At 37.1% G+C, this 24185-nt stretch overlaps 3 protein-coding genes across 4 annotated transcripts; 2 read left to right on the top strand and 1 right to left on the bottom strand.

Moving 5' to 3' along the window:
• The first annotated feature begins 2316 nt into the window (after window positions 1-2316).
• Window positions 2317-3764, top strand: LOC112288911 (large ribosomal subunit protein eL22y). Its single transcript, XM_024533651.3, has 2 exons — window positions 2317-2652; window positions 3423-3764. Exons 1-2 carry the CDS (start codon window positions 2420-2422, stop codon window positions 3565-3567), a joined length of 378 nt encoding a protein of 125 aa, XP_024389419.1. The 5' UTR covers window positions 2317-2419; the 3' UTR covers window positions 3568-3764.
• A 501-nt stretch (window positions 3765-4265) lies between these two features.
• On the top strand, window positions 4266-8162 carry LOC112288901 (uncharacterized). Of its 2 annotated transcripts, XM_024533638.3 has the most exons (6): window positions 4266-4886; window positions 5051-5324; window positions 5826-5970; window positions 6273-6755; window positions 7048-7448; window positions 7587-8162. In XM_024533638.3, coding segments are annotated over exons 1-6 (1437 nt in total). In that variant the 5' UTR covers window positions 4266-4884; the 3' UTR covers window positions 7719-8162. The 2 variants fall into 2 exon arrangements, with proteins under 2 accessions (XP_024389406.1, XP_024389397.1); XM_024533629.3 differs by having other exon boundaries at window positions 4266-5324.
• Window positions 8163-13605: 5443 nt separating this feature from the next.
• On the bottom strand, window positions 13606-16572 carry LOC112292248 (uncharacterized). Its single transcript, XM_024540548.3, has 6 exons — window positions 16099-16572; window positions 15399-15651; window positions 15116-15218; window positions 14914-14994; window positions 14489-14763; window positions 13606-14207 (listed from the first exon to the last, which is right to left on the bottom strand). The coding sequence occupies exons 1-6, from the start codon at window positions 16289-16291 to the stop codon at window positions 14000-14002; spliced, it is 1113 nt and encodes a 370-aa protein (XP_024396316.1). The 5' UTR covers window positions 16292-16572; the 3' UTR covers window positions 13606-13999.
• Window positions 16573-24185: the final 7613 nt, after the last annotated feature.

Genomic DNA, 24185 nt, shown 5'->3' with positions numbered 1-24185 from the left:
GACTAAAGATTAGAAAGGCGTTGACAAGATTGAACAGGGCTTCACTCTTGCTTCCATATATACTCCTAACTAAGAGCTATATTGTAATATTCTATAGGACTTCCAATACGTGTTGAATTTATTAGATAGATGACTTAACTTGTAAGATTAGTTATCTATTTATATGCCACATAGTTACCTTATTCTACAAGCTACTAACACATGTATTACAAGGCTAACTTTTTGATCAAGTTTTTAGCCTATCAATTAAATACAAACATGTATAAAGTCAAAATAACATCTATAAAGCTTCTAGAAAGCTTCTAGAAAGCTTCTTCAAAAGATATTATGAAATTAATCTACATTTATGTATTTCTAATTAATCATATAAGTAATTATTGGAATAAATATGTACGTATGTGAAAGCAATGCAAAAGAGGAGAGGAGAAGGATAAGAAAGAATATGTGGTGTGAGAAAAGAAGCATTGAGGGAGCATGAAGGGAGTATAGAGAAAGCATAAGGAAAGAGCAAGAGCTATGATGAAACAAGCAATCTCATAGGAGATGAAGTTATAAGTTCTAGCCACCATCATGTGGTGTTAGTTATAAATTTTCAATATTATACTTCAATATTCAAATATTTCTATGACTTCTATTAAATCCATCACATTTTTTTTATCATCCATTTCCATCTACTACACATCTTTTGAAAGATGAATTTGATACCATGGGCTTAACAGAGTGAGTCTACTTTTGCTACTCATTAACTAAGATTTACTTTTATGACATCACAAGCTGAGGTCTACTTTCAAAAACAATGCAATATTTTAATATAAAGACATTTACTTAATGATGTGACTAAATGCTTTCAAAAGTAAAGCATCACATCATGCTTATGCCATGCTTAACTTTCTATAATGCAATGCTCTCAAAAGTTGATGACTACTTTTGAATGTACTAGATTTGCTTCTATATATAATGTACCTACTCGTGCAAGTAAATGCCTTCTACTAAAAGCAAAAACTTACATTAGAAGGAAATCATGTGCTTTCTAAGAACCTTGATCTATACAAATTAAGCATAAATTTAATAAAAAATAAATCAAAAAGATATCTATAGAAAATTAAAAAATCTCTCAATATTTATGAGAATAAATATACAATGAAAATATTTTATTGTAAGAAATACACTTATCTACTTCAAAGCATAATTCTAAATTAACTTGCTTGTGATGGTAGATATGCATAATATAGCTAACTTCACACTTCTCTAATTTGTACTTGTCAAACAAACCTTTGGCAAATCCATCAAATCCTCAATTTTTTAGCTACATAATAGATGCTATTGATTGACAACCTTTACAAGTACATCCATGTTTTACCATGAAGTGTATTACATCACGTCAATAGTAATAAAGATATTAGCAATAAGATACCAACATATTTTTTTGTAAGAAGGTCTTATCAAACAAAGCGTAGTCCGTAACCATGATTTTGTTTGTTGTTGCAAAAGAAGCTTGTTTTGCATAGCTCATTGGATGTGGATGATTCCAAGCATTGCCTAACGACTCTTAAGGAGTACATGCTACTCTTGTAGTATGGAATACTATGCCTCAAAATAGTTCCTAGTTAACAATACTTCTTTATACTTCAACTGCAATTGCAATGTTTCCAATGTTGCCTTGTCCCTCTTAGCCTAGCATTGCAATGTCTTTATCTTGGCATGATGCTCTAACACTACATCTACCTCTAGATATGGGAGCATAAGAGACGAGGAACTTTAATCTGTGAATTTATTTCTTAAATTTTCTTGACCTTGTAACAAACTATTTTCATTTGAATCTTGGCATATTAATCTGTCTATATTAATATGTCTAAATAAATTCATGTTTACAGCTGCTTCTTGATTTACTTGGCATGTATTCATTTAGATTATGTTTGATGTTTCAAATTGTATTATTAAAAACTTCTGCTTTTTCAATTATAAGGAAATACAATAATTATGTCATTTGATGATTTTATGGTGCAACAATATATTTTTGTAGAATATAGGATTAAAAGAAGGAAAGAAGTATACACATATATAATGTATTCATATTAGAATAAGGCTGTGATTCTCGCAATGATAGCATGAAAAGTGAACATCATGAGAGAGAGAATGCAAACGAATGAATTGACGAGGAACCTCTGGTCGGGTAACGGGGACGGATGGCTGCGGAATGCCAGTCATCGTTCGTCGAGGAGGAGGACGGAGAGGGGACGAAGAGGAGCCAGGCTTAGTTAGGGTTTTGGATACAAGGAGGGAGGATAGCAACGAAGGAAGCTCCTTTCGCTTCGTGCTCCTCCTCTTCTGCCTCGCTGCGCAGCCTTGCTGCTGTGCGACAGCCTCCTCCTACTCTTTTACCCTTCTTCCTCCTGCTCCTCTCCCCTCTCTGCCGGCCATGGCTGTTCCCAAGAAGGTGGCTCCCGTGAAGGGGAAGAAGAAGGCCCAGACCTTCACCATTGACTGTGGCAAGCCTGTCGAGGACAAGATCATGGACATCGCCTCCTTCGAGAAGTTCCTCAACGACCGCATCAAGGTCGACGGCAAGGCTGGCGTGCTCGGCAGCGCTGTCTCCATCTCCCGCGAGAAGAATAAGATCAGCGTCTCCTCCGAGAGCTCCTTCTCCAAGAGGTGCGCCAATCCGTCCCCGTCCTTCGTTCCTTCTTAGCATTCCCTCTAGCTCTTGTATTTTCATGTGCATCTTCATTTTGTATGAGATAATTTCTGCGCTCTCATCAAGTGACACACAAGCGTTCCAATAACATCGTAACTATCTTGTTCCTTACTCTAACACGTCGAGTAATTTATCACTGTTCATTTGGCTACTGAGATATGGCTTTTTTAAGAAATAATTTTTTTCACTTCAGCTGGGAAAAAACTGATTTTTCCCTCAACGTGTCATCTTCAAAAGAAGATAAATGCAATTCGAATGACTAATTCGGGCTTCTTGTGAACTAGATTTCAAAATTCATGGACTATGTAGTCTTTATCATGACTATAGGCTTTTCAACAGAGTTTTTCACAGGGTGCCAGGACATTGTCTATCCGTCATACGCACACTTGTATCTCTCATGGCAACCTAGAATTTTTCGGCGTTTTAATGTACGGGTTTGCGACAATCTGTAGGGCTTGGAAGGAACCCTGATCAATACACGTGTACCTCAATGCATGTTGATAGCGGATTCCAGAACAATGGAAGATCTCTGGCACTGAAGTTAGTGCGGTTTGGGTTGTTTGATATGACTTTCGCACTAGATTCAGGCACTATGGATCCCCTCTGTATCGACCTCTTGATTCTGGATCAATAGTTAGAAATCTGTGTCATAGGAAGGTAAGAGTTCCGATGTCTAAGGAGGTTTCATATTTCTCATGACGTACCATCTCGGGCGTGGAGCTTGCAGGTACTTGAAATATTTGACGAAGAAGTACTTGAAGAAGCACAATGTGAGGGACTGGCTCCGGGTGATTGCATCCAACAAGGACAGGAATGTGTACGAATTGCGGTACTTCAACATCGCAGACCAGGATGCCGAGGAAGAGGATTGAGGCACTAGTTTTTTCCGGGTTGTGGGGGGCGAGGAAGTGTAGGATTAGGGCTCTGTGGCGCGTTGTCTTACTGCTCATATGCATCATGTTCAATACACTTTTTGTCTCGCCACGCTGCAACTGCCACCGTCTACAGGTTGCGGGCTTTCAGATGGGAGTGGATTTGCTCTTGTGCTTACTTGGTACAGGATTTGACATTTGGGAACTTCAAATTGGTTTGCCTGTAGAGCCGCAATATCACGAGCATGGACGGCGTGATCAAGGGTTTTTCGTGTTGTCTTTCATGGGTATATTATGCATTAGTGATGATTCTGCAGTGTCTACGTCGCGTGGTTTTCTAAGGTGACCACTCAAGAGTTGGTTTTGATTGAATGGTGCTCGAATTTGGAATACACTTCAAATGTCCTGGTCGTCGGATTTTGTTTTGAGTGATTTTGGCAGCTCCTGGCGCTTGAGCGAGGATAGCATGTTTACCTGGCACGAATAGGTTATGTCGTGGAATTACTGTAGTCGAGCAGATATTCTGGTTTCAGTTTCAGTGTTGCCGTTAAGAATGATCGTCCAGGTTGCAATTGTGCATCGATTAGACAGTGGAAGGGGAAACTCCTGAACAACCCTGTGTAATTTTTCCATCTTAAAAAATGTAGATGACTTTGTTAATCCGAGGTCTTCCGATGCCTGCGCATTCATCCTGACATTATAACTAAGGCTCGGATTTATTTAGGTTCAGCACACTTTGAGGGATCACCTTTAAGGTTAACGTGTTGGATACAACACTTATTTATCCTATTTCACTTCGGAAAAGCTCTTTGATTTGCGAGAGACGCTGTATCTTCTTCAGTGAAAACATTACAGCTTACTTCGGGAGGTTAATACGGTTGTGATGGATCTAATTTTCTGTGTTCCTACGCAGCAGCTGAACAAATTCTGATTGTTAAACTTCCCCACATTTTCTAAACTAATAGGTTTCCGAAGGTTGGCTAGCCGAGCGTAGTGACATCCCGAATGACAGAACGATTTCTGTTAAATAGATGGACCGACTTTTATTCGCTGGGAAACGGAAGTGTCTAGAGAGATCACACATGTGAGCAGTTCACGCTTGCATTCATCGGAATTGAAGCGTAACTGTCTCTGACCGTTTGGTCCCCACGTAATTCAGGCTCGACAGGCTACTTCATTGTGTGTTGGGCAGGAGAGGAAGTTGCGAGAACGCCCTTACTTCTTTGCACCAAATTATCCTGTTCATACTCGTTCACAAGCCCCTCTCAGTAACACCGCCCCCTGCGGTGTGGTTGTATCTCTTGAGACCAAATTGCGATGTAATTATCAGCCCCCTCGACAGCAGCCGTCGTCCGTATTCATTTCACAGCATTTGGACCTTGATTGGGCAGACGCAATTATGAAGTTTGTGCAATGCTCATTGGTGCACAAGAGTCGTCGTGTAAGAACCTAATTGATGAGGGGTTGGAATGGGGCCCAACAGGAAGTTGCGGAGGCCACCGAAATGGCAAGATGAAATGGCGGAGGTGCGGGAATTGTTCAAACGAGTGGACCGGGTTCGGCAAGGTGGGTTCACGGGGTTCAGTACGTGGGAGAGCCCTCCTCCTTCGGCATCCACCTTGAGTCGGAATAGATTGCGGCGGCACCGAGCTCTGTGTTCCATGGAGCTCTCGCACCTCAACTTCAAAGAAGCTCCATTCGAAGCTTTGAATCACTTGCAAAACATTCGGGGAATGTGCACCCGCATTCAACGCCAGGTGAACTTCCACGTGAAAATTAACCTAACCCCCTTGTTCCACACTCTCGCACTCGCATCTTGTCTCTTCCATCGTCACACGCAGTACAAAATGAAATGAATGAATTAAGTGAATGAAATGAAACAGTGGTATTAATAACATCACAATAAAGCTCATTCCTTGCTGCTTGAACCAATTTTTCAAGAATTGGACCCATCAAGACTATTCCTTCAAAAAATAACATAAAATAAAATAAAATAGATCATGCCCTGTGTGGACGATGATGTGATATGTTGAAATTACCAATACCATGGTCTATCTTATGCAATGGAGTTTACAATACATGCGCAAAATGATTTTTATTATTATTATTATTATTATTTGTTGTTGCAGTTAATAAGAAATTATAATTGGATTGAAATAAAACAATATCCTGACAGAATGTGACATATACAATTTACAAATGTGTTAGTGTAATCTTCATCATATCACTCAAAAATATTGAAAGAAAGTGGAGTGTAGGACTATCCAATGGCACAAAAGAAGAAAGATGTGGATCTTGTTCATCAACCACCATTGTTACGAAAGTTGGAACCCACTAAAAAAACTCAAAAGAGCAGAAACCTAAAACCCCCATTTGATGTAGGAAGATCATGTTCAGCTTCAGGTATGGTTCCCAATTTGAAGTACAAAGAGTGATATTCTTACATCTCCAAATGTTGGAAAGGATGGACAGTGGGAGTCCACTGGTGACCAAATCCAATTGAACTACAAATGCAATAGGTTGCTGCTTCCAGCTGCATGCAATGTGGGCTGAGCTTACTAAGGTGGCATTGATTGCCTTGTAATACTTCTTGGCTTGAAGGTAGGGCAGTGAAAGATTAACAAGCAGAGTTTATTGTTTGACATTCTAGAATATCATTTTGGAATGGCATAAAATAAAATGTTAACATGGATGCATGAAAGCAGGTTGCCCACAAGTGGGAGCAAGGCAAGGCAAGCCCATGGCCGTGGAGTACGGCACGTATGGCCAAGTGGAGGCGAGTACGAGCTCCGTGCAGGAGGAAGGGCATAGGCCCCTCAGCGCCACCAAATCCTGCTCACGAAGCAGCACTGACACCGGGAAGCATCATCGCATTCCTGGTGATCCTGGACGATGCCACTCCAAGTGCTGCTGCTATGCTCCCACGATGTGCGGATCATGGGATGGCTCTGAGCACCCCCCTCCCTGCAGCAGCATGAAGGAGAAGGACTCACTGTTTCCTACAACTAGCAGCATGTGGTGTCACACCCGCGACAAGGAAGTTATCACCACCTCGACCACCTCCACCTCCACCTTCTCCTCCAGCAGCGTCGACTATTCCACCTCCACTCGTTGCAAGTCCTCCGGGAGCTGCCACACTTCCTCTCCCCTGGTCCACTCCGCCCTCCTTCATGTCAAACTCGCAAAAGGTGCGCCCCCCTCTCCACCCAGGTGCTGCTATTAAAATATAACCTCACTCCCACCCCACCCCCACCCCGGTACTACCAACCATTTTAATCCGTATCCGTTACTGGCAAGTAGATTGACAGTTTTCAGTAAATCACCAACTGAAAACACTTTCTGGTATGGCTCTGATAAGTTAATTGTGGAAGGGTGAATGGTGTATTCTTATTTCTAGAGTAGAAAGAAGGTTAAAAAGAATTTTCTGCCTGGATGAATCTAAATGCAGACTTGGTATATAATTTGATGGCGGGGGAGCAGAGCAAGAGAAAGAGAAGCCAAGCTCCAGACGACCAATCTTTGATTACAGCAGCCATGTGAGAAACTCCTCCATCGGATCCTGGCAGGAGTCCTCTTGCCCCGTTTCTCCTTCAATGACCCCTCCGGTCGTTAATTTAGTGTTCGACAGCCTGCTTCCGAAGCCCAGCCTGTGCTTCCCGGATCCTCACGAGACCACACCATCTCCTCTCACCGACTTGCATCTAGAGACAGAGAGGATCGGTGATACTAAGATCATCGAGGAGCTGGAGGAGGATACCATTGTCAGACAGGTTGCAATCGCAGCCGCTGATAGCCCAAACGTGCTCATCAAGCACTCTTCGGATCCCTACAATGATTTCCATTTGTCGATGGTTAGCATGATTGAAGAAGAAGGTTTGCAGGTAATATATAATTGAATATGCAGCTCCTTCGAATAATCTTTAGCCTTTCCCTCGAAATAATGAATATCTCACTTGACAAGAGCACAAGAATCCTCTGAAAGTAATGTAATGAACTCTGTAACAATACTCGAAACACAGGAATGTGAAGCGGAATTAGAGGAGCTGTTCCAATACTACTTGGACTTGAATCCCAAAGGGCACCATGAAGTGCTTCACAAAGTCATTGGAGACATCCGAACCGATTATTTGCTCAAGCGCTCCATCGAATGACCCTCACCGGCTGCAATCAATCCCTATACATTGCGTGAAAATTTTGCAGTAGTGCATGAAGGGTTGAGATTCTGGTTGCCCATCATGCCCAAGTTGTGTCCAGGTCGTGGGAGGCATCGACTTGTTTTCGATGCTTGACTGCTTGCTGTTCCGATTTCATTTGGAATGGTATGTTCGCTGGAGTATTTTACAGGCATGGGCACTAATTATGAAAATAAAAATGAATAAGATGGATTCAACTAGTCATTGAATTTTATGAAAAATTTAAATATCGGAAATGATCCAAATTACCTAGTGGATGCCGAAGGTGCCGAACACAGAACAGTGATTCCATTTATTATTAATCATTTAAAAAATTGATATTTCCACCCATCATGTGACTATCACCAAAATACAATCGTTCCATTACATAAGTGGAGTTACAAACGGCGAATTGGATTGATCGATGATGTCTATCCCCTCTTTGTCCACTTCATTTGTCTCCATTCCCACTTTCCAATTACTTTCATGTGTGTTGCAAATTGTTGTTGTCATGCTGCTTGTAATTTAGTCCTACTCTACCTTTGCCAAAAGAGACTTCAAGAGTGTTGAAAATGTTTAGAAAGATACAAGAGTAGTAGTAAGTAATAGACACACAAGAGAGTTTCTAAAGAGAGAGAGAGCTTCACACACCAAAATACAATCGTTCCATTACATACGTGGAGTTACAAATGGCGAATTGGATTGGTCGATGATGTCTATCCCCTCTTTGCCCACTTCATTTGGCTCCATTCCCAGTTCTCAATTACTTTTTTGTGTGTTGCAAATTGCTATTGTCATGCTCCTTGCAATTTAGTCCTATTCTATCTTTGCCAAAAGAGACTTCAAGAGTGTTAAAAATGTTTAGAAAGACATAAGAGTAGTAGTAAGTAATATACAAATACAAGAGAGTTTTTAAGGAGAGAGAGAGCTTCATACACAAAACTATTGATCTAGTTGTGTCTAGTATACAAGAGGAAAAGGGGAGAGGATAAACAGTTCTTCTCCACTACATTCCAAATATTGTAGCTATAGTATTTACTATAGACTATAGTAAATATTATGGAGAGCATCGGCTACATTTAATGCTTTCAACACTCCTCCTTACTCATTATAATATTTATATAATATAAAATTTGTATAGAATTATAATCTATATTTTTATATAATCTCGTTAGATCAGCAATTGTTACCTCATTAAAAATTTATCTAAAAAAAACTTATTATATCTAAGAACAAAATCATAGATGAAGAAAAAAGACTATAACATCATTTTCTTTAATTATTTAAAGAGTTCATTAACTTTCTTATTCAAGAAAAGCAAGTCGCAGAATACCAATGCCATAAGTAAGTCGACAATGGTTGTACAATGGGAGAGCTTTGGTGAAGAGATCAACAAGGTTATTTACAGATTCAATTTTCTTAATTATAAGTGCTTGATCAATAATCAAGTCATAGATATAACTAAAATACTTTGGATCAAAATGCTTTGTCATGTCACCTTTAATGAAACCAACTTGTATCTGTATAATAGAAGCACTATTGTCTTCATGCAAGATAGTTGGAGAATCATCATATAAAAATCCACAGGTTGTTTGAATGAATTTATCAATTGATTGTAACCAAATACATTCTCAAGATGCTTTATTTAAGGTAATAATTTCTACATGGTTGGATGAAATTACAGTTATTATTTATTTCACTAATTTCCATGATATTACAACTTCATGTCTTAAAAATACATATCCTATTTGAGATTTAGCTATTGCAGTATCAGTTTATATCTTGTATCATAATATCCAACCAATTTTGGATTTACAAATTGTGTGTAGTATAATCCCAAGTCTTCAGTACCTTTTAAATAATTTAATAAATATTTAATGTCATTTCAATGTCATAGTATTGGACGTGTACTATGTCTTGCAAGAATATTAATTACAAATATAATATCTGGTCTTGTAAATGTGGCCAAATATAAAAGTGCTCCAATCGCTGTGAGGTATGGATATTAATCACCTAATATTTCTTCCTCTTCCTTACATGGACAGTATGGATTATGACCATTAACACCATGTCCAACCATTGGTGTGGACAATGAATAAGCATCAATTATATTGAATCTCCATAAGATTTGTCTAATATACGTTAGTTTAATGTCTAATATATCCTAAATCCTAAACCATCTGTGAGATGCATAATCTGAAGACCAATGCAAAAAGTTATTTTTTTAGCATTTTCATCTCAAATTCACATATAAGTAGGTTAGTAGTTGCAACACATGCAGATTTAATGCCCACTAGGTTAAGATCATCAACATATACAGTGATGATCATAAAACAAGTTTTATCTTGTTTGATAAAAAAACAAGAGATTATTGGATCACTTACAAATTTATGTACAATAAAATAATCTCAAAGACATTGATACCACATGCATCTACATTTTTTTAAACCATACAAGGCCTTACATAATTTAATACCACAATATTGTCCTAAAGCAAATCTATTTGGAGTTCTTGTTTCTAAGGTAGGTAGAACTTTCATATAAATATTTGCATCAAGAGAACCATATAGATATGCAATTACCACATCCATCAGATACATCTCAAGGGTGACATGAACTACCATTCCAATAATGTATCAAAATATAATTAAATCCATGACTGGAGAATATGTAGATTTACAATCAATGCCAAATCGTTGAGTAAATCTTTGACCAACAAGATGAGCTTTATGGCGGGTTATTTGATCTTGAGCATCTCGCTTGGATATTAATACCATCTTATATCTTACAAGGCGAGATGTAAGAGTATCTACAATTGGACCAAATACATAAATTGTATACACTTTATAAATGACTTTACAAGTCTATTTTGAGCATGTTCATATGGAACTCACTATGTCAATTCAATTCCTATTATAGTACAATAGTCTTCAAAAGACTTTGATACAAATTCTTTTGCATTATCCATATACAATGTTTTTATAGGATAATTAAGAAAATATGCCCGAAAAAAAATAAGCATAGATATAAGATTGGCAAACACTATGTTTTGCGTTGATAATAATGAAACATGTGATTGTTTACTTGATGCATCAAGAGGACCAAAAAATAACGAAATGGTCCCCGTATTGGATTAATAGGACCACAAATATCACCATGCAATCTTTTTCAAGCATTGGTGGTAATTCTTATAGAAGTTTCTAAATTGAAGGCCAAGTAATTATCTTAGCTTGTATGCATGCTTGACATAATTCCATAGAGTCTACATCCGCACGCTTTAAATTAAGCCTAGTTATACATAGAATGATCTTTCTAAATAATGTAGATCCTTGATGTCCCAATCATCTATGCTAGAGAGAAGCATGACTCTCTGTGATAGATGATGCAAAATTAAATATAATGGGAGGCCAAATTACAATTTGGTATAAACCATTTTCTATAGCAAAAGCTTTTTCAACAACTTTATGGTTCTTCGCAAGAACCAAAACCTCTATTCTATTTAAAATGGCGATCAAGAGGTGATAACCATTGATATGCACATCTCTATAACTGATCAGACTGTGATGGTCCAAACATCGCATGTTTATATTTTATGATGGAACGCACAAGTAATTTTACCATTGTTGTGTTCTCTTGGAAACAAAACACATTTGCTCTAGCCATGGTCATCATATTTTTAGTTTACAAAATTAAAGATTTATCAATAAAAAATCGTCTATCCTGTAGGATAGTATGTACTATTGCAGAATGAATGAGCATCATTTGATTCATTATTAGAGGTTTTGTCATTCATATAAGCCTCTAAATCATCAACACCAATTGAATCCATGGATGCATCCATGGTATCAACTTCACAAGCCTCAACTCGTAGTTTCTTATTTTCTTGGAATATTTTAATAAAATATTCTGAAGTATAGGATACATGTATTAAATGTCCAATCATTCCACACTTATGGCAAGAATACATCTCTAATTTTTTTTCTACTATAATTAATAGTAGAACATTTATTCTTTCCATATAGGTAGAAGTGGTCATGACTATGACTGCCTTGATGCTTATGAGCACATTTTCCATGTTTATATAATTTTTTCTTAGACTATGAAATATTAAGTGCATGAGATTTTGAAATTGTGGTTCTAATAGGATGAGCTTCCGCATTGTGCAAGAATAGTTCATTTCACTTCTCCGTAAGAAGTAGATAGGACATGAAATCAAAATGACTCTGAAATTTCATGTTCATATATTGTTGTGCAAACACAACAGATAAAGTAAGAAATGTAGAGAGATTTTTCTCAATCATTCCTTCTTCAAAGATGCTTTGTCCACATAATCATAATTGTGAGATAATACTATATATTTTACTATTAAAAGTATTTAAATTTGGAAAATCCAAGACATGTAAATGTATCCAATTATGACATACACGTGGAAGAAAAATGGTCTATTGATGATCAAACTTGGATTTAAGATTCTTCCAAAGTTCTGTAGGAACCTCCATTTCCAAATATTGATGTTGTAATGGAGGTACAGGATGACAATGAAGGAAAAGAAGTGCTTTCCAATAAATAGGAGGAGGAATAGAAATACTTATAATTGGAGATTCTTCAAACATAATGGCATCTAAGAGTTGTTCTACAAATAAATTTGCTTTTATCATTTTTGCCCATAATAGATAATTGTTTCCATCCACAGTCAATGGTGGAAATAAAAGAGCTTGAAAATGTTGGAATGCACTAGTAATAGTTGGAACTATAGTAGAAGTAGTTGAAGATGTTGAAGCACTCATTATAAATCAATCTGTAAAGAAAATACAAGATCAAGTAGAAAAGTTGAGTAAAATATACCTTATAATATAAAGTCAAATAAAATGATAAATTTGAACTTGAAATCAAAAATATTAACTAATTAATTTTTTTTCTTTTTTTAACAAGGTTGTAGATTGTGGCAGCAGAGTAAGAGTATGATGGCGGTGGTAGTCTACGACAGCGCTGCAAGAGAGTTTCTAAGGAGAGAGAGAGCTTCACACACAAAAGTATTGATTTGGTTGTATCTCATATACAAGAAGAGAAGAGGATAAAAAATTCTTCTCTACTACATTCCAAATACTGTAGCTGCAATATTTACTAGTAAATATCATGGAAAGTGCCGGCTACATTTAATGCTCTCAACAAAGAAGAGGTGGCAGACCATTAAAAACAAAACACACTATTTGGAAATAGTTGTTACAATGAACAATAGCCAAGAATTCTATTATATTATGGTGGTAGTTACAAGATTGGTAGAAATAGTAAAAATGTGGGTGGAAATATCATTCCCTAAACATGTAGTTAACTGACTAACATCACAAGAGGACCAGTCCACATTGGTGAATAGTGTCGTGGTTCATGCAAAATGTCAAGGACAGCGTGGATCTAGTATTGATTTTGAATGCTATTTTATAAGAAGAATTTGCAGTTAGAAAGACTTCAATGCATAAGGAATGTCATTGTTTGTCACTAGAGGGAACTAACTGATAATGCAATGAAAATGAATGAGTGCTGCTAGATATTGCAAAAGCAGAAAAAAACCGCGTGTAACAAAATTATTGATGAGCAAACTGGGGGTCACGTACGAAATCGCGAAATCATGTTCAATGGTGAAGTTGAGAACAATTTGGCTTCCATTCATTTCAACATCGAACATAGCTTGTGTATTCAGAACGTCCGGTGTGTAGTAGCACTGTTTGCTGAGCAATTTGTGCATGCGAGTAAATCTCGTACAATCATTATACTTTTTCCTCACAAAGCGCTCACCATTGCCATTTCCAGGACTTTCAGTTACAAATATCAGATTACTTGCACAGCGATAAGAATTTACTAAACCATATTTGCAACCAACAAATTACTCCCAATTCGCCATTGTTATGTCATGCCATTTTCACCAGCTTTACTACCAACAAAGGCCACAGCCTGTTTCAGCAGATAGTCTATCAACGTCGCCGTTTCTGTAATCTCTACCAACAGTAAAATGATTCTTTCTTGAGAGCTAACTTGTCCCGCAATCATTGAATTTTTTTTTCATTTTTTTTTTTTGTTTGAACATCGAATGCAGCTCATGAGCAGTCGACCATGGCGATAAGCTTTATCTACCATATATTATTTACAGGTTACTGGCAACCAATTATAGACCTATGAATGCTCCTAGGTGGCGCAAAATTTTTAATAGAGTGTTCGATGTCTTTCTATCTTAAATGCTACTAGAGTTAGTTAGTGGCTATTTGTTATGATGGTCGGATATCACGCATGGCGTTGGCGAAGAGAGCGCCCACAATGGCGCCGAGACAGGGGGCCACAACGGGAACCCACGAATACCCCCACTCCGACCTCCCCTTCCCGGGAATCGGCACAAGCCAGTGTACAAGGCGAGGCCCTAAATCCCGAGCTGGATTCAGAGCTGGTCCTGTCATTCCTCCTCCGCATAGCACCAAGCTGCAATCGCAAGCACAAGCACAACAATACGTTCAGTTCCAAACCTTCCTCCTATCTCTCTCTGGAAGAACCAAATTCCGAAAGAAATTCCTTATGATTGAAGTGGGACGGTATGTGCGACTCAATTGATCGGGTTCTTGCACTCTGGTTGGAGATTTGTGGAATCGACGCTTTCACGGATTATGTTGAAAAGTTGCTAACAGAGGTACATCACCTCTGTGAAATTAACTGAAGCGCAAGGAAACAACCGATGTAGAGAATGAAAAAAATATTCAACTTACGCGAATACGAGGAGGCCAATCAATGCTGGTTCAATGCCCGACTTATATAGTTCCTTCTCCGCAGCATACTCGTTCAACATGAGTTTTCCTCGGTTGACAATGGCGAATGCTCCGTAAGTGAGCAGAAAGGTGAGAGAACCCTCGGCCCAGACACAGTGAAACCAGAAGCGCTTTGCTATTGAAGGGCGCGTGCAAAACACAATAAGCTTCACTTCTTGGTCTTCAGCAATTCGTTGCTTTACGCTCGGCCCACATGCTGACTTCATCGACTTTGCCTGTGGAGTTGGGAGAGGCAGCACACATGAGTATTGCTCTGAGACGAACACCTTACATCCGCAATCGAAATTCTTCACATAATGGAGCTAACCATGTTTCCTCATACACGTCTTTCGGCGGAAGCATTTTGCAGCTTTTGTAGCACTTACCCTAGCTTGGTGCAACCTATCCATGGAGCCCTTGTCCGATTCTTTCTTCAACTCTGAGGAGTGACTGCCGCATCCCATTATCTGCACGATTCGGATCTCGATTAAGAAGTCTCGATTACAACTGAGACAATAAGGGTGACATGATTCATGCACGTGAGCCCTGACATTAAATTAGCATTCGTGGGCCCTATTAGCTATATACCTTGCGTAGAAGCTCATGCCAAAAAGAGGTCATCGGATGTTCGTAATCCTCGGACTGCACCCTACCAGTCGTTACATTGTCCCTCGTCCCTGCAGATGCATACCTGCATAACATAAAGATAAATAGATTCATCAAGAGTTGTTTTCACAATTTTTCACAGCTAAAATTGGTGAAAGCAGGTGCACTACTTGGGGATAATGTAATGTACCCAGATTTTCTCGTTTAATAATCGCATCATCAGATTCCGATCTTTATAAAGGAGAAGAAGATTGAAAATTAATACCGGTGAGCAGGCTCGCTGAGCTCCTGCTTAATGATAGCCACACCATTGGCTTCTAGATCGCAGCAATCGCATATGGATTCCTCGGTCGACTCCAAAAATTCTAATGGTTGAAAATGAGGGATGTATGTCAACCAGACAAGAAATCCTCCCAAAAATCCACCCAACATTTCTGCACACAGGCATAGGACAAAGCGTTTCCAAGTGATATCGTCCACCACGGCTGCCGCCAGCGCCACTGCTGGATTGAAGAAACCTGTTTGCACCAGTCGAGAACAATGCTTGCGATGAGTAAGCTATGCAAGCAAGTCAATTGTTTTAGCAACTAGTTCATGTGATATCAATGCGAAGGTATACATGGACATTGTAATTCTCTGTTAAGGTAATTATATCAATCAATGGGCCGTGTGAAATCGATCAAAGATATATTAGCATTGAAACAAAAGGGAGATTTGTCGACGCCGGGAAACCAGCAGAATCTTGTTCAACATGAAGAAAGTTCGAAGTAGCGTAGCACTAAACTTCATCACTAACTTAGAGCATATAGGCAAGGTTGTGAATGTGAATAAAATGTTCAGGCCATTTCGATCCAAAAAGCAGTCTATCCACACATTGCAAATCAAACGTAAAACGATTGTTCTTTTCAAGACGAGTAGAGATCGTTTTCAAGAAATAACTGATGGAGCAGGGTGAGCTATAGCACCAGAAATATGGCCGACGAATTGCAGGGGAAGATACACGCCAAGGCCGAAGCAGAATGCGATGCCCAGGAATCCAATGCCGTGGCCCTTAGTGCCTGGGAGCACAGCGTTCGCAATTCCACCCAACCCAACCACGCAAAGCGTCGTAGTTCCCAACAGCTCTGCAGCGAATACTTGCCCCTCGTTGTAACCCATTTTCTTCGTCTCTCTCCACTCAACGTAGAAAGAATCTTGAACTTCTAATCTTCCAGTTGATGACTACAAAAACATTTGCTTTAACCCGATTGCTCACTACAGATTATTCCCATCGTCTAAATCTGACCCGAAAACAGACGAATCGGTCCAAATTCCTATCTTTTAAAGTGCAAGCGAGGTTAATGCCTACGCATCGAGCAGAGTCTGCTTCACCAGCTTGTTTCCTGCGACACACCCCCACACTTACGACCAGCTTCTCTCGCTCAGATGTGCCCAATGATGGCCATGACACTGAGAACATTGGCAGCATGGCAAGATATTTCTGGAGGAAGGCCACGAATTGAGACAATGCAAGTTGAGGAGTCATGGATCGCACATCTTCCGTTCGTTCTTCGTCACGGCCCAAAATTCCTTATTTTTTTTTTTTTATCGAGGTGAGTCAGCACCACACGGAAATGAGTGGCAGGGGGGGTACTCTCCGAATCGAAGAGTGAAACAGTGTCCGAAGCAAGGCTCTCCCGCGGGCCCATGCTGACTGCAATGATCAAACTGATTTTAAGGGTGGACGTCGAAATGGGGAATTGACCCGTATCATCTCCGTGTGTTGCTCCATCGATCCCTCCTTAATACAATAGTTCCTGCATCTGGACAGTGCAGGAACAGAACAGTAGCCCACATGCTATGAATTGGCACAAGTTGTGAGAAGAGGAACGCAGCAGCAGGAGATGCAATAGGCCAACGGCGCATTCCACGAAGAAGGCGAAGGAGGAACCAGGCAGAGCCCTCAAAGGGAGGGGGTGCTCCGCGCAGTAAATATTACATCCGGGAAACGCGGAATTACTGCAGCCAAGGCAGGGAAGAAGGGTGTCGGAGCTACCGCCCTGCGGGTGGTGGTGGGGGTGGGGGTGGGATGGGGCAGCTGGACTAGTACAGCAGCCAGGCTCGCAGCTGGAAACTGATAATGGTGGGCCATTGTGGATGGATAGATGGGTGGATGGATGGATGAATTCCCACCGGATCGGTGAGGCGAGGAGGTCCATCCCAGCAGGAGCGCGGCGCCTCATCCATCCATCCATCCACAATGGCCCACCCATCCATCCATTGCTGTTGAAAGTTGAAAGGGTGAGTTGCCAATGGTTACATATTATACTTAAGATTCAAAGGTAAAGCCAAAAGCATCTTTTATAAAATCTATAAATACGTTTGTGCATAATAAAAATTAACAATATAAATGAAATTTTAAAAACTATAAAATGGATAATACTATACCAATATATGTACATATTTAGAATAATACAAAATAGTATGTATTATTGACTTGCAATTTCAACTTTACATTGAATATAAATTATTTAATAATTTATATATATATATATATATATATATATATATAGACCTAAATTTTATGTTAGCTACTCAAGCTATATGTGGTCTATATAATTTAATCATCTAAATCAAATACAACGCTATTCTTTGATAAAAATATGATATAGCAAGAGTGACTTTTTAAGTACTTTTTAAGCCATTTTAATGCAATAGATTTTATTACACTACATCTTTGTTGTATCCATATAATACTTTGTCTTTCAACTCTATTTTATCTATAAACTAAGTTGTACTAATATAAACTATGTTTTTATAATGAATTAATGTATTCATTAAAATAATTAGATTTTATGGTCTTTGTAGACTATAAAATAAAAAGTGGATAAATATTTTTTCAAAATTTTTAATTTAAATTATAATACACTTTGTATAAAAAAATTCTTAATATTACTTTAAACAAGGCTAAACAAAAGTAAATCTACTTATTTGAGGTTATATAATATCAATATTTGATTATGTAATTTATTTTTATTTAATATTTTATTACTTTAATATTAATAATCCATATTTATTATTTAATATTACATTTATTTTTATTATTATTGGGATATTTTAATAAAACAAAGATTTTTTTATAAATTTTAATTATATTTGATTTAAATTCAAGACAAACTTGAATGAATATAATCACTTTATTGCTTCAATAAAACATGATTATATATGATTTTAGACCTTAAAATTTTGTATGAGGATTTATATTATATGTTAGTTATGTATTTTATCACACTTAGATTCTAAATTGTATCTATAAATTTTTAGTTATTTTATTTTATCTATTATTAGAAGTATTTTAAAAAATTGATCTCATATAGAATAATATTTTTTATTCATTCTATTTCAACAAAATAAGCAAGACCATCCTAATTGGATAAAAAATAGTAGATAGATGATAAACTTGACAATGATTATTCATATTCTAATTAATGAATAAATAAGTATAGATGGATGGAAATAAGAAAATATCATCCATCTTATAGTTGTCTCAAGCCATAAGTATTGGAGGTTGATTTTGCGCACTACCATTCGTAGTTCTATTGCAAGTTGATGCCATGAGCCACAACTTATTGCCTAGCAACACCACACACCATATATTATCATTTTTTACTTATATAGATACATTAACTTAAAGGTTGTGAAGAACTTTGAAGCAAGCAATTAATTTGGGTATAAAATCAAATATAGAATTGGATCCATTGCTACAAAAGAAATGAAGTACTTTTTTACCAAGTACTAGTACATTGTAAGTATTCTTACAATATTACTCCTCATATTGACTTTATGATATTAAAGAGTAGACCAAACTTGTTATTGTCAAGTTTCTCTTTCATAGATTTTCAAACAAAGAAATGTACCTTATTTTCATATAGAAAGTATAACTTCTCAAGTGAAGCACTTAAAATTATTATAATTTGCTACATAATATTATTTCATCTATGTTTTGTAGGATTTATCCTTTATATTACTCTTTGTCACTGTTTTTTAAATCCTAGAATCTTTTTTCTCATTCTCCAACCTTCCTAGTTGTACTTATGGGACAATATGATATAGTAAAGCAATGCCATGGTCATAAGATTAATTGTAAAAGAATCCACTACTTCAACATATCCTATTCCGATCCACATTCAAGAAAACTTACTAACAACTTTATCACAACTTTGAATACTATTTATTGCAATAGAGCCCAGTCACAATTATTGAATACTCAATACCTTGACATTATAAGATACATGCTTCAAAGCATCTATTTCTACTATGGCAAGTCCTACAAAATTAGTGTACAACCATAAAATGCCAAACTTTCTCTACTAAAATATTTTAATCAACATAACAAAGGAATATTTATTTTATTTTATTTTATTTTCAAAAAAGAAGCAATCGTAAAAGAATCCAAGTCTTTATAGATATACTTCAATAAACTTGCTTTTATGTATGCAATCCAATGCCAATGATAATAGTATTTAATGTAGATTAGCAACAAGAGAGGCAAAATGGATAATGATCCAAGAGCCTAAGCACCATCCATGATGTCAACTACAATTCCAAATAAGATTTTAAATTATTCTTTGTCAAGGAATTTGTGAATGTTTCTATTGCTGCAACAATGGTTGCTCCTATTAATAATGTTACATTTTTCAATCTCAATTTTTTAAATTTAAACCTTGCCAAACCTTCAAACTCAAAAATTTATTACTAGAGGCTAAGATAACTTAGTGTAGAAGTCAATTATAATTATAGCTTTAATGTTTCTTAAATCTTAATCTAATTTTTATTAAGTTATTGTAATTTTAATATTATTAAGATAAATAGAGGATAAGTTAGAAGGTAAAAGATATTATCTTAGATAAGTTACTAATGGTCAAAAGGTAGCAAAAAGATGAAAAAAAGTTACGAAGGTAGTGGCTAGGATTATAGGTGGCAGCTAAGGTTTAAAGTGGCTGCTAGGTTAAGAAGAATCTAACGTTTAGTTGGATGAAAGTAAGATGAACACTAGCCAAAATGGATGTAAACTCTACCTATAAGTTAATGGTGTTGGAAGCAAGAGGCATCTCATTCCACACTTTTCTTGTGTCTAACCTTGCTATTTTCTACTTACTTGTGTCTTGCTTATTGTGTTTCTTCAATAGGTTATTGGCCCACAAACACTTTGTTGTGCTATTCAAGTAAATTAAAGTCATTTGCTAGTTGTTGTTCTTGTAAAACGTTAAAGAATAGATCTTATGGTGTTTGTTGATGTTAAAGATTGTATGATCTAATCTTATGTTTTGACTTGTAGAGGTTCTAATTTGGGCCTTATAGATCTCTAAAATCAGTTTGAAGGTTCTTAACTCTTAGGATTGAGTGATTAAGACTTTATACAAAGAGTTGATAGTGTCTTTGGTGTTGTGGTAAAAAAGTCAGTTTTATAAGTGGAAGAACTTGATAGTGAGGTTGTTTGGAGTTCACATACTTGTTAAAAGCTTTAAAAGTTGATTTGGGAGTGTTTGGAGTGAAGAAAAATTCATTTGTTCATAAGAGGGCGTTCTAAGATTTTCCTAGTTCAAAATTGTTTTGATAATTTTAAGCACATAGAAACTCTTTTTTTATATATTTTTTGATAGACCTCTTCTAAGACATGGCTTCAAGTGAGGGTGAAGGTTTGAAAGTGATTGAGAAGTTTAGAAGTAAAAATTTTTACCATTGGAAGGTCAAAATGGAGCTTTTTTAGGCATCTTTGGACCTTTGGGACATTATAGATGAAAGTGAAGAGCCTCCAAGCATGCATGCTGATGCTAAAGAGAGGAAGGACTTTATAAGACATGAAAAGAAGGCTTTTGGCATGATTGCCACCAATTTGGATGGAGCCAACTTTTCTCACACCATCTCTTGTAAAGAACTAGTAGAAGCATGGAAGACTCTTTGCAACATATATGAGAGCAAGAACTTGTCCAACATCATCTTCACAAGGAGGAAATTCTTCACTTACAAGATAGAAGAAGGTGAAGACCTCATGGCTCATGTCAATAAGGTAAAGGCCTTTGCTAATCAACTTGCAATTGTTGACAAGCTTTTAGAAAAGAGTGATATTGTCATGACCTTGCTTATGAGCCTTTTCAAGTCGTACAACTATGTCATTGTGGTATTGAAGTCCATTAAACTAAAAGAACTCAGAATGGATTATGTAATGGCAAGACTTGTTCATGAAGTGACTAAGAAGAAAGAAAAAGAGTCCCAAAGTAAAGATTCGGCTTTCTTTTCAAGAAAAGATAAGGGGAGTTATTCTAGCCAACGTGGCAATGTGAGAACTTGCTTCATTTGTAGAAAACTAGATCACTTTGCTCGAAATTGTTACAAGGCTAAGAAAAGAGATAGACAAAGTGCAAAAAATGCTCGTGATGAATATAGAGGTGATGATTATGTATTCATGACAAGTGAAGATACTTCCATGTCTACCATGTCCAAGTGGATCATTGATTTTGGTGCCACCAAACACATGACTCCATACAAGTGTTCATTTGACACTTATGAAGAGATTTCAACAGCAAATATCCTCATGGGAGACAATGGCATAATAAAAGCTATTAGAATGGGCTCCATTGTTATAGAAATTTTTATGAAAGACCATACCAAGAGGATCAGATTGAAGGACGTCTTACATGTGCCAAAGATGAAGAAAAACCTCTTCTCGGTGAATAAACTTATTTCATATGGTTATAAAGTATAATTTGATAAGAATAGGTGTTTTGTGAAGACATTGAAAGGAGATCATATTGCAAAGGGCTTTAGAGATGGCAACTTCTACTTCATCAAGTGTAAGAAAATAAATGGAGTTGAAGTAGTGGCATTTGCTAAATTTTCTCAAGATCAAGAGAAGTTTGGCATTTGGCATCGATGCCTTGGTCATTTGAATGCCAAGAGCATGAACGAGCTCCAATCCATAGTAAGTGGCTTAGATCTTGGTCATATAAGCCACAATGCTATGACACTTGCTTGTAAAAATTGTATTCAAGGCAAACAACAAAGGACTTCATTTCTAAGTAGAGTTGCAACACGTGCAATCAAGTTATTGGAGATTGTCTATTTTGTTGTTTGTAGACCTATGAAGATGCCATCAATAGGAGGTGCAAGATATTTTGTCACATTCATTGATGATTTTTTAAGGAAGGTGTGGATTTTTATCCTCAAAACAAAGAGTGAGTATTTCATAAGGTTTAAGAAGTTTAAGGCACTTATGGAGAAGCAATGTGAATACAAAATCAAGGTATTACGTATGGAAAATGGAGGTGAGTATATGTCAAAGCAATTTAAAGATTTCTTGAAGATGCATGGTATTGCAAGACAAACCTCCACTCCTTACACTCCACAATAAAATGGAGTTGCTGAAAGAGCAAATCTGACCATTGTAGCGATGGCAAGGAATATGCTTCATGTATAACACCTCGGACATGAGTTTTAGGCAGAAGCAATGATGAATGTAGTGTACACAAGAAATAAGTGTCTACATACAAGTGCACTTACATCAATGATACCAGAAGAAGCTTGGAGTGGAGAAAAACCTTATGTTTTTCACATGAGGACCTTTTGATATATAGCATATATAAAGATATTAGATTGTATGAAATCAAAATTTGATGCAAAAGATACAAAATGTATATTTGTTGGATATTGTTAAGGTATGAAGGCTTATAGGCTCATGTGTTTGGAGACTAAAAAGTTCATCAAAAGTCATGATGTTGAGTTTTTGGAGCACAAGAGTGCTTGTGAGCACTTGAAAATGTGTCTAAGTGGAAGTAATGGTGTGTTTGTGGATACATCTTCAAATTCAACAAAGAAGGAAGAAGACAAAGACAATGATGGTTGTAAAGGTGGAAATGAAGATAAAGAAACAAAGAAGGTAGACAAGAAAGTCTCTACAATTGCTAAGACTAGGAATGAAGAATATGAAGATGTTGATGATGATAGTGATAAGGATTATGAACCTTTGAGTAAAAAAAGACTATCTTCAAAAGAAAAGAAGGTTGGAGGTGACCATGGAGTGTAATAAGTTGAGTCTTCTTCAAATGAAAGGAGATATCCTTTGAGAGATAGAAAACAATGTTGTGAATTGAAGAAGGACCACATTTTTCTTCAAGTAAGTGAAGAACATGTCAATGTTGCACTTCTTGTTGATCTGTTGAATTTATATGATGCAATGAAGTCGAAAGATGATATGAAGTAGGAGAATATTATGGAAGAAGAGTACAAATCACTCATGGACAATGGAACATGGGAATTGACTCAACTTCCACCAAATTGAGCTTCAATTGGTTGTAAGTGGGTGTTTAGAACAAAGAGGGATGCAATGGACAATGTTGGGAGGTATAATGCAAGATTGGTAGCCAAAGGCTATTCACAAGTTGCTAGTATTGATTTCAATGAGACATTTGCTCCCTTGGCTAAATTCACCACCATTAGAACCATTGTGGCAATTAGGGCAGTAATAGACTTGGAGATGAACCAAATGGATGTGAAGACGGCATTCTTGAATGGAGAATTGGAAGAAGACATCTACATGGATCAACCTCAAACAACACCTTATGTATAAGTTGAAGAAATCCTTGTATGGGCTCAAGCAATCATCAAGGATATGGTACCAACGTATCGATACCTTCTTTGTGAATGAGGGATTTGTGAGGAGTGAGGGTGATCATTCCATGTATGTAATGCAATCAAAAGCCTTCTTGCTGATTGTTATTCTTTAAGTTGATGATTTGATCATCTTGACCAATATTTTGAAAAAGCTGGATTAGTTGAAGGCAAAGCTAGTAAAAGAATTTGAAATGAATGATTTGGAAGAGCTCTATTATTGCTTAGGAGTGGAGTTTGTGAGAGATCGAGCTAAGAAGATCATTACATTGAGTCAAAAGAAGTACATTGAAGAAGTGTTGGAACAGTTCAACATGGAGGAGTGTAAATCCATTAGAACACCTTTGGAGGCAAATTTGAAGTTGATGAAGCTCACGGATGAGGAATTTACTGAAGTTGAAGAAGA

The sequence above is a fragment of the Physcomitrium patens genome, chromosome 1, assembly GCF_059467195.1.
Source record: "Physcomitrium patens ecotype Gransden chromosome 1, ASM5946719v1, whole genome shotgun sequence".
NCBI classification, from domain to species: domain Eukaryota; kingdom Viridiplantae; phylum Streptophyta; class Bryopsida; order Funariales; family Funariaceae; genus Physcomitrium; species Physcomitrium patens.
This window is presented reverse-complemented; position numbering and strand designations above follow the sequence as displayed.

Coding starts and splice junctions, on each gene's coding strand:
- LOC112288901 (XM_024533629.3), top strand. CDS start 5,037: ATGGGGCCCAACAGGAAGTTGCGGAGGCCACCGAAATGGCAAGATGAA. Junction 5,971..6,272: donor AAGATCATGTTCAGCTTCAG/GTATGGTTCCCA, acceptor GCATGAAAGCAG/GTTGCCCACAAGTGGGAGCA. Junction 6,756..7,047: donor TCATGTCAAACTCGCAAAAG/GTGCGCCCCCCT, acceptor GCGGGGGAGCAG/AGCAAGAGAAAGAGAAGCCA.
- LOC112292248 (XM_024540548.3), bottom strand. CDS start 16,291: ATGGGTTACAACGAGGGGCAAGTATTCGCTGCAGAGCTGTTGGGAACT. Junction 15,652..16,098: donor ATTCGTCGGCCATATTTCTG/GTGCTATAGCTC, acceptor TGGTGCAAACAG/GTTTCTTCAATCCAGCAGTG. Junction 14,995..15,115: donor GGCATGAGCTTCTACGCAAG/GTATATAGCTAA, acceptor CGAATCGTGCAG/ATAATGGGATGCGGCAGTCA.
- LOC112288911 (XM_024533651.3), top strand. CDS start 2,420: ATGGCTGTTCCCAAGAAGGTGGCTCCCGTGAAGGGGAAGAAGAAGGCC. Junction 2,653..3,422: donor GAGAGCTCCTTCTCCAAGAG/GTGCGCCAATCC, acceptor TGGAGCTTGCAG/GTACTTGAAATATTTGACGA.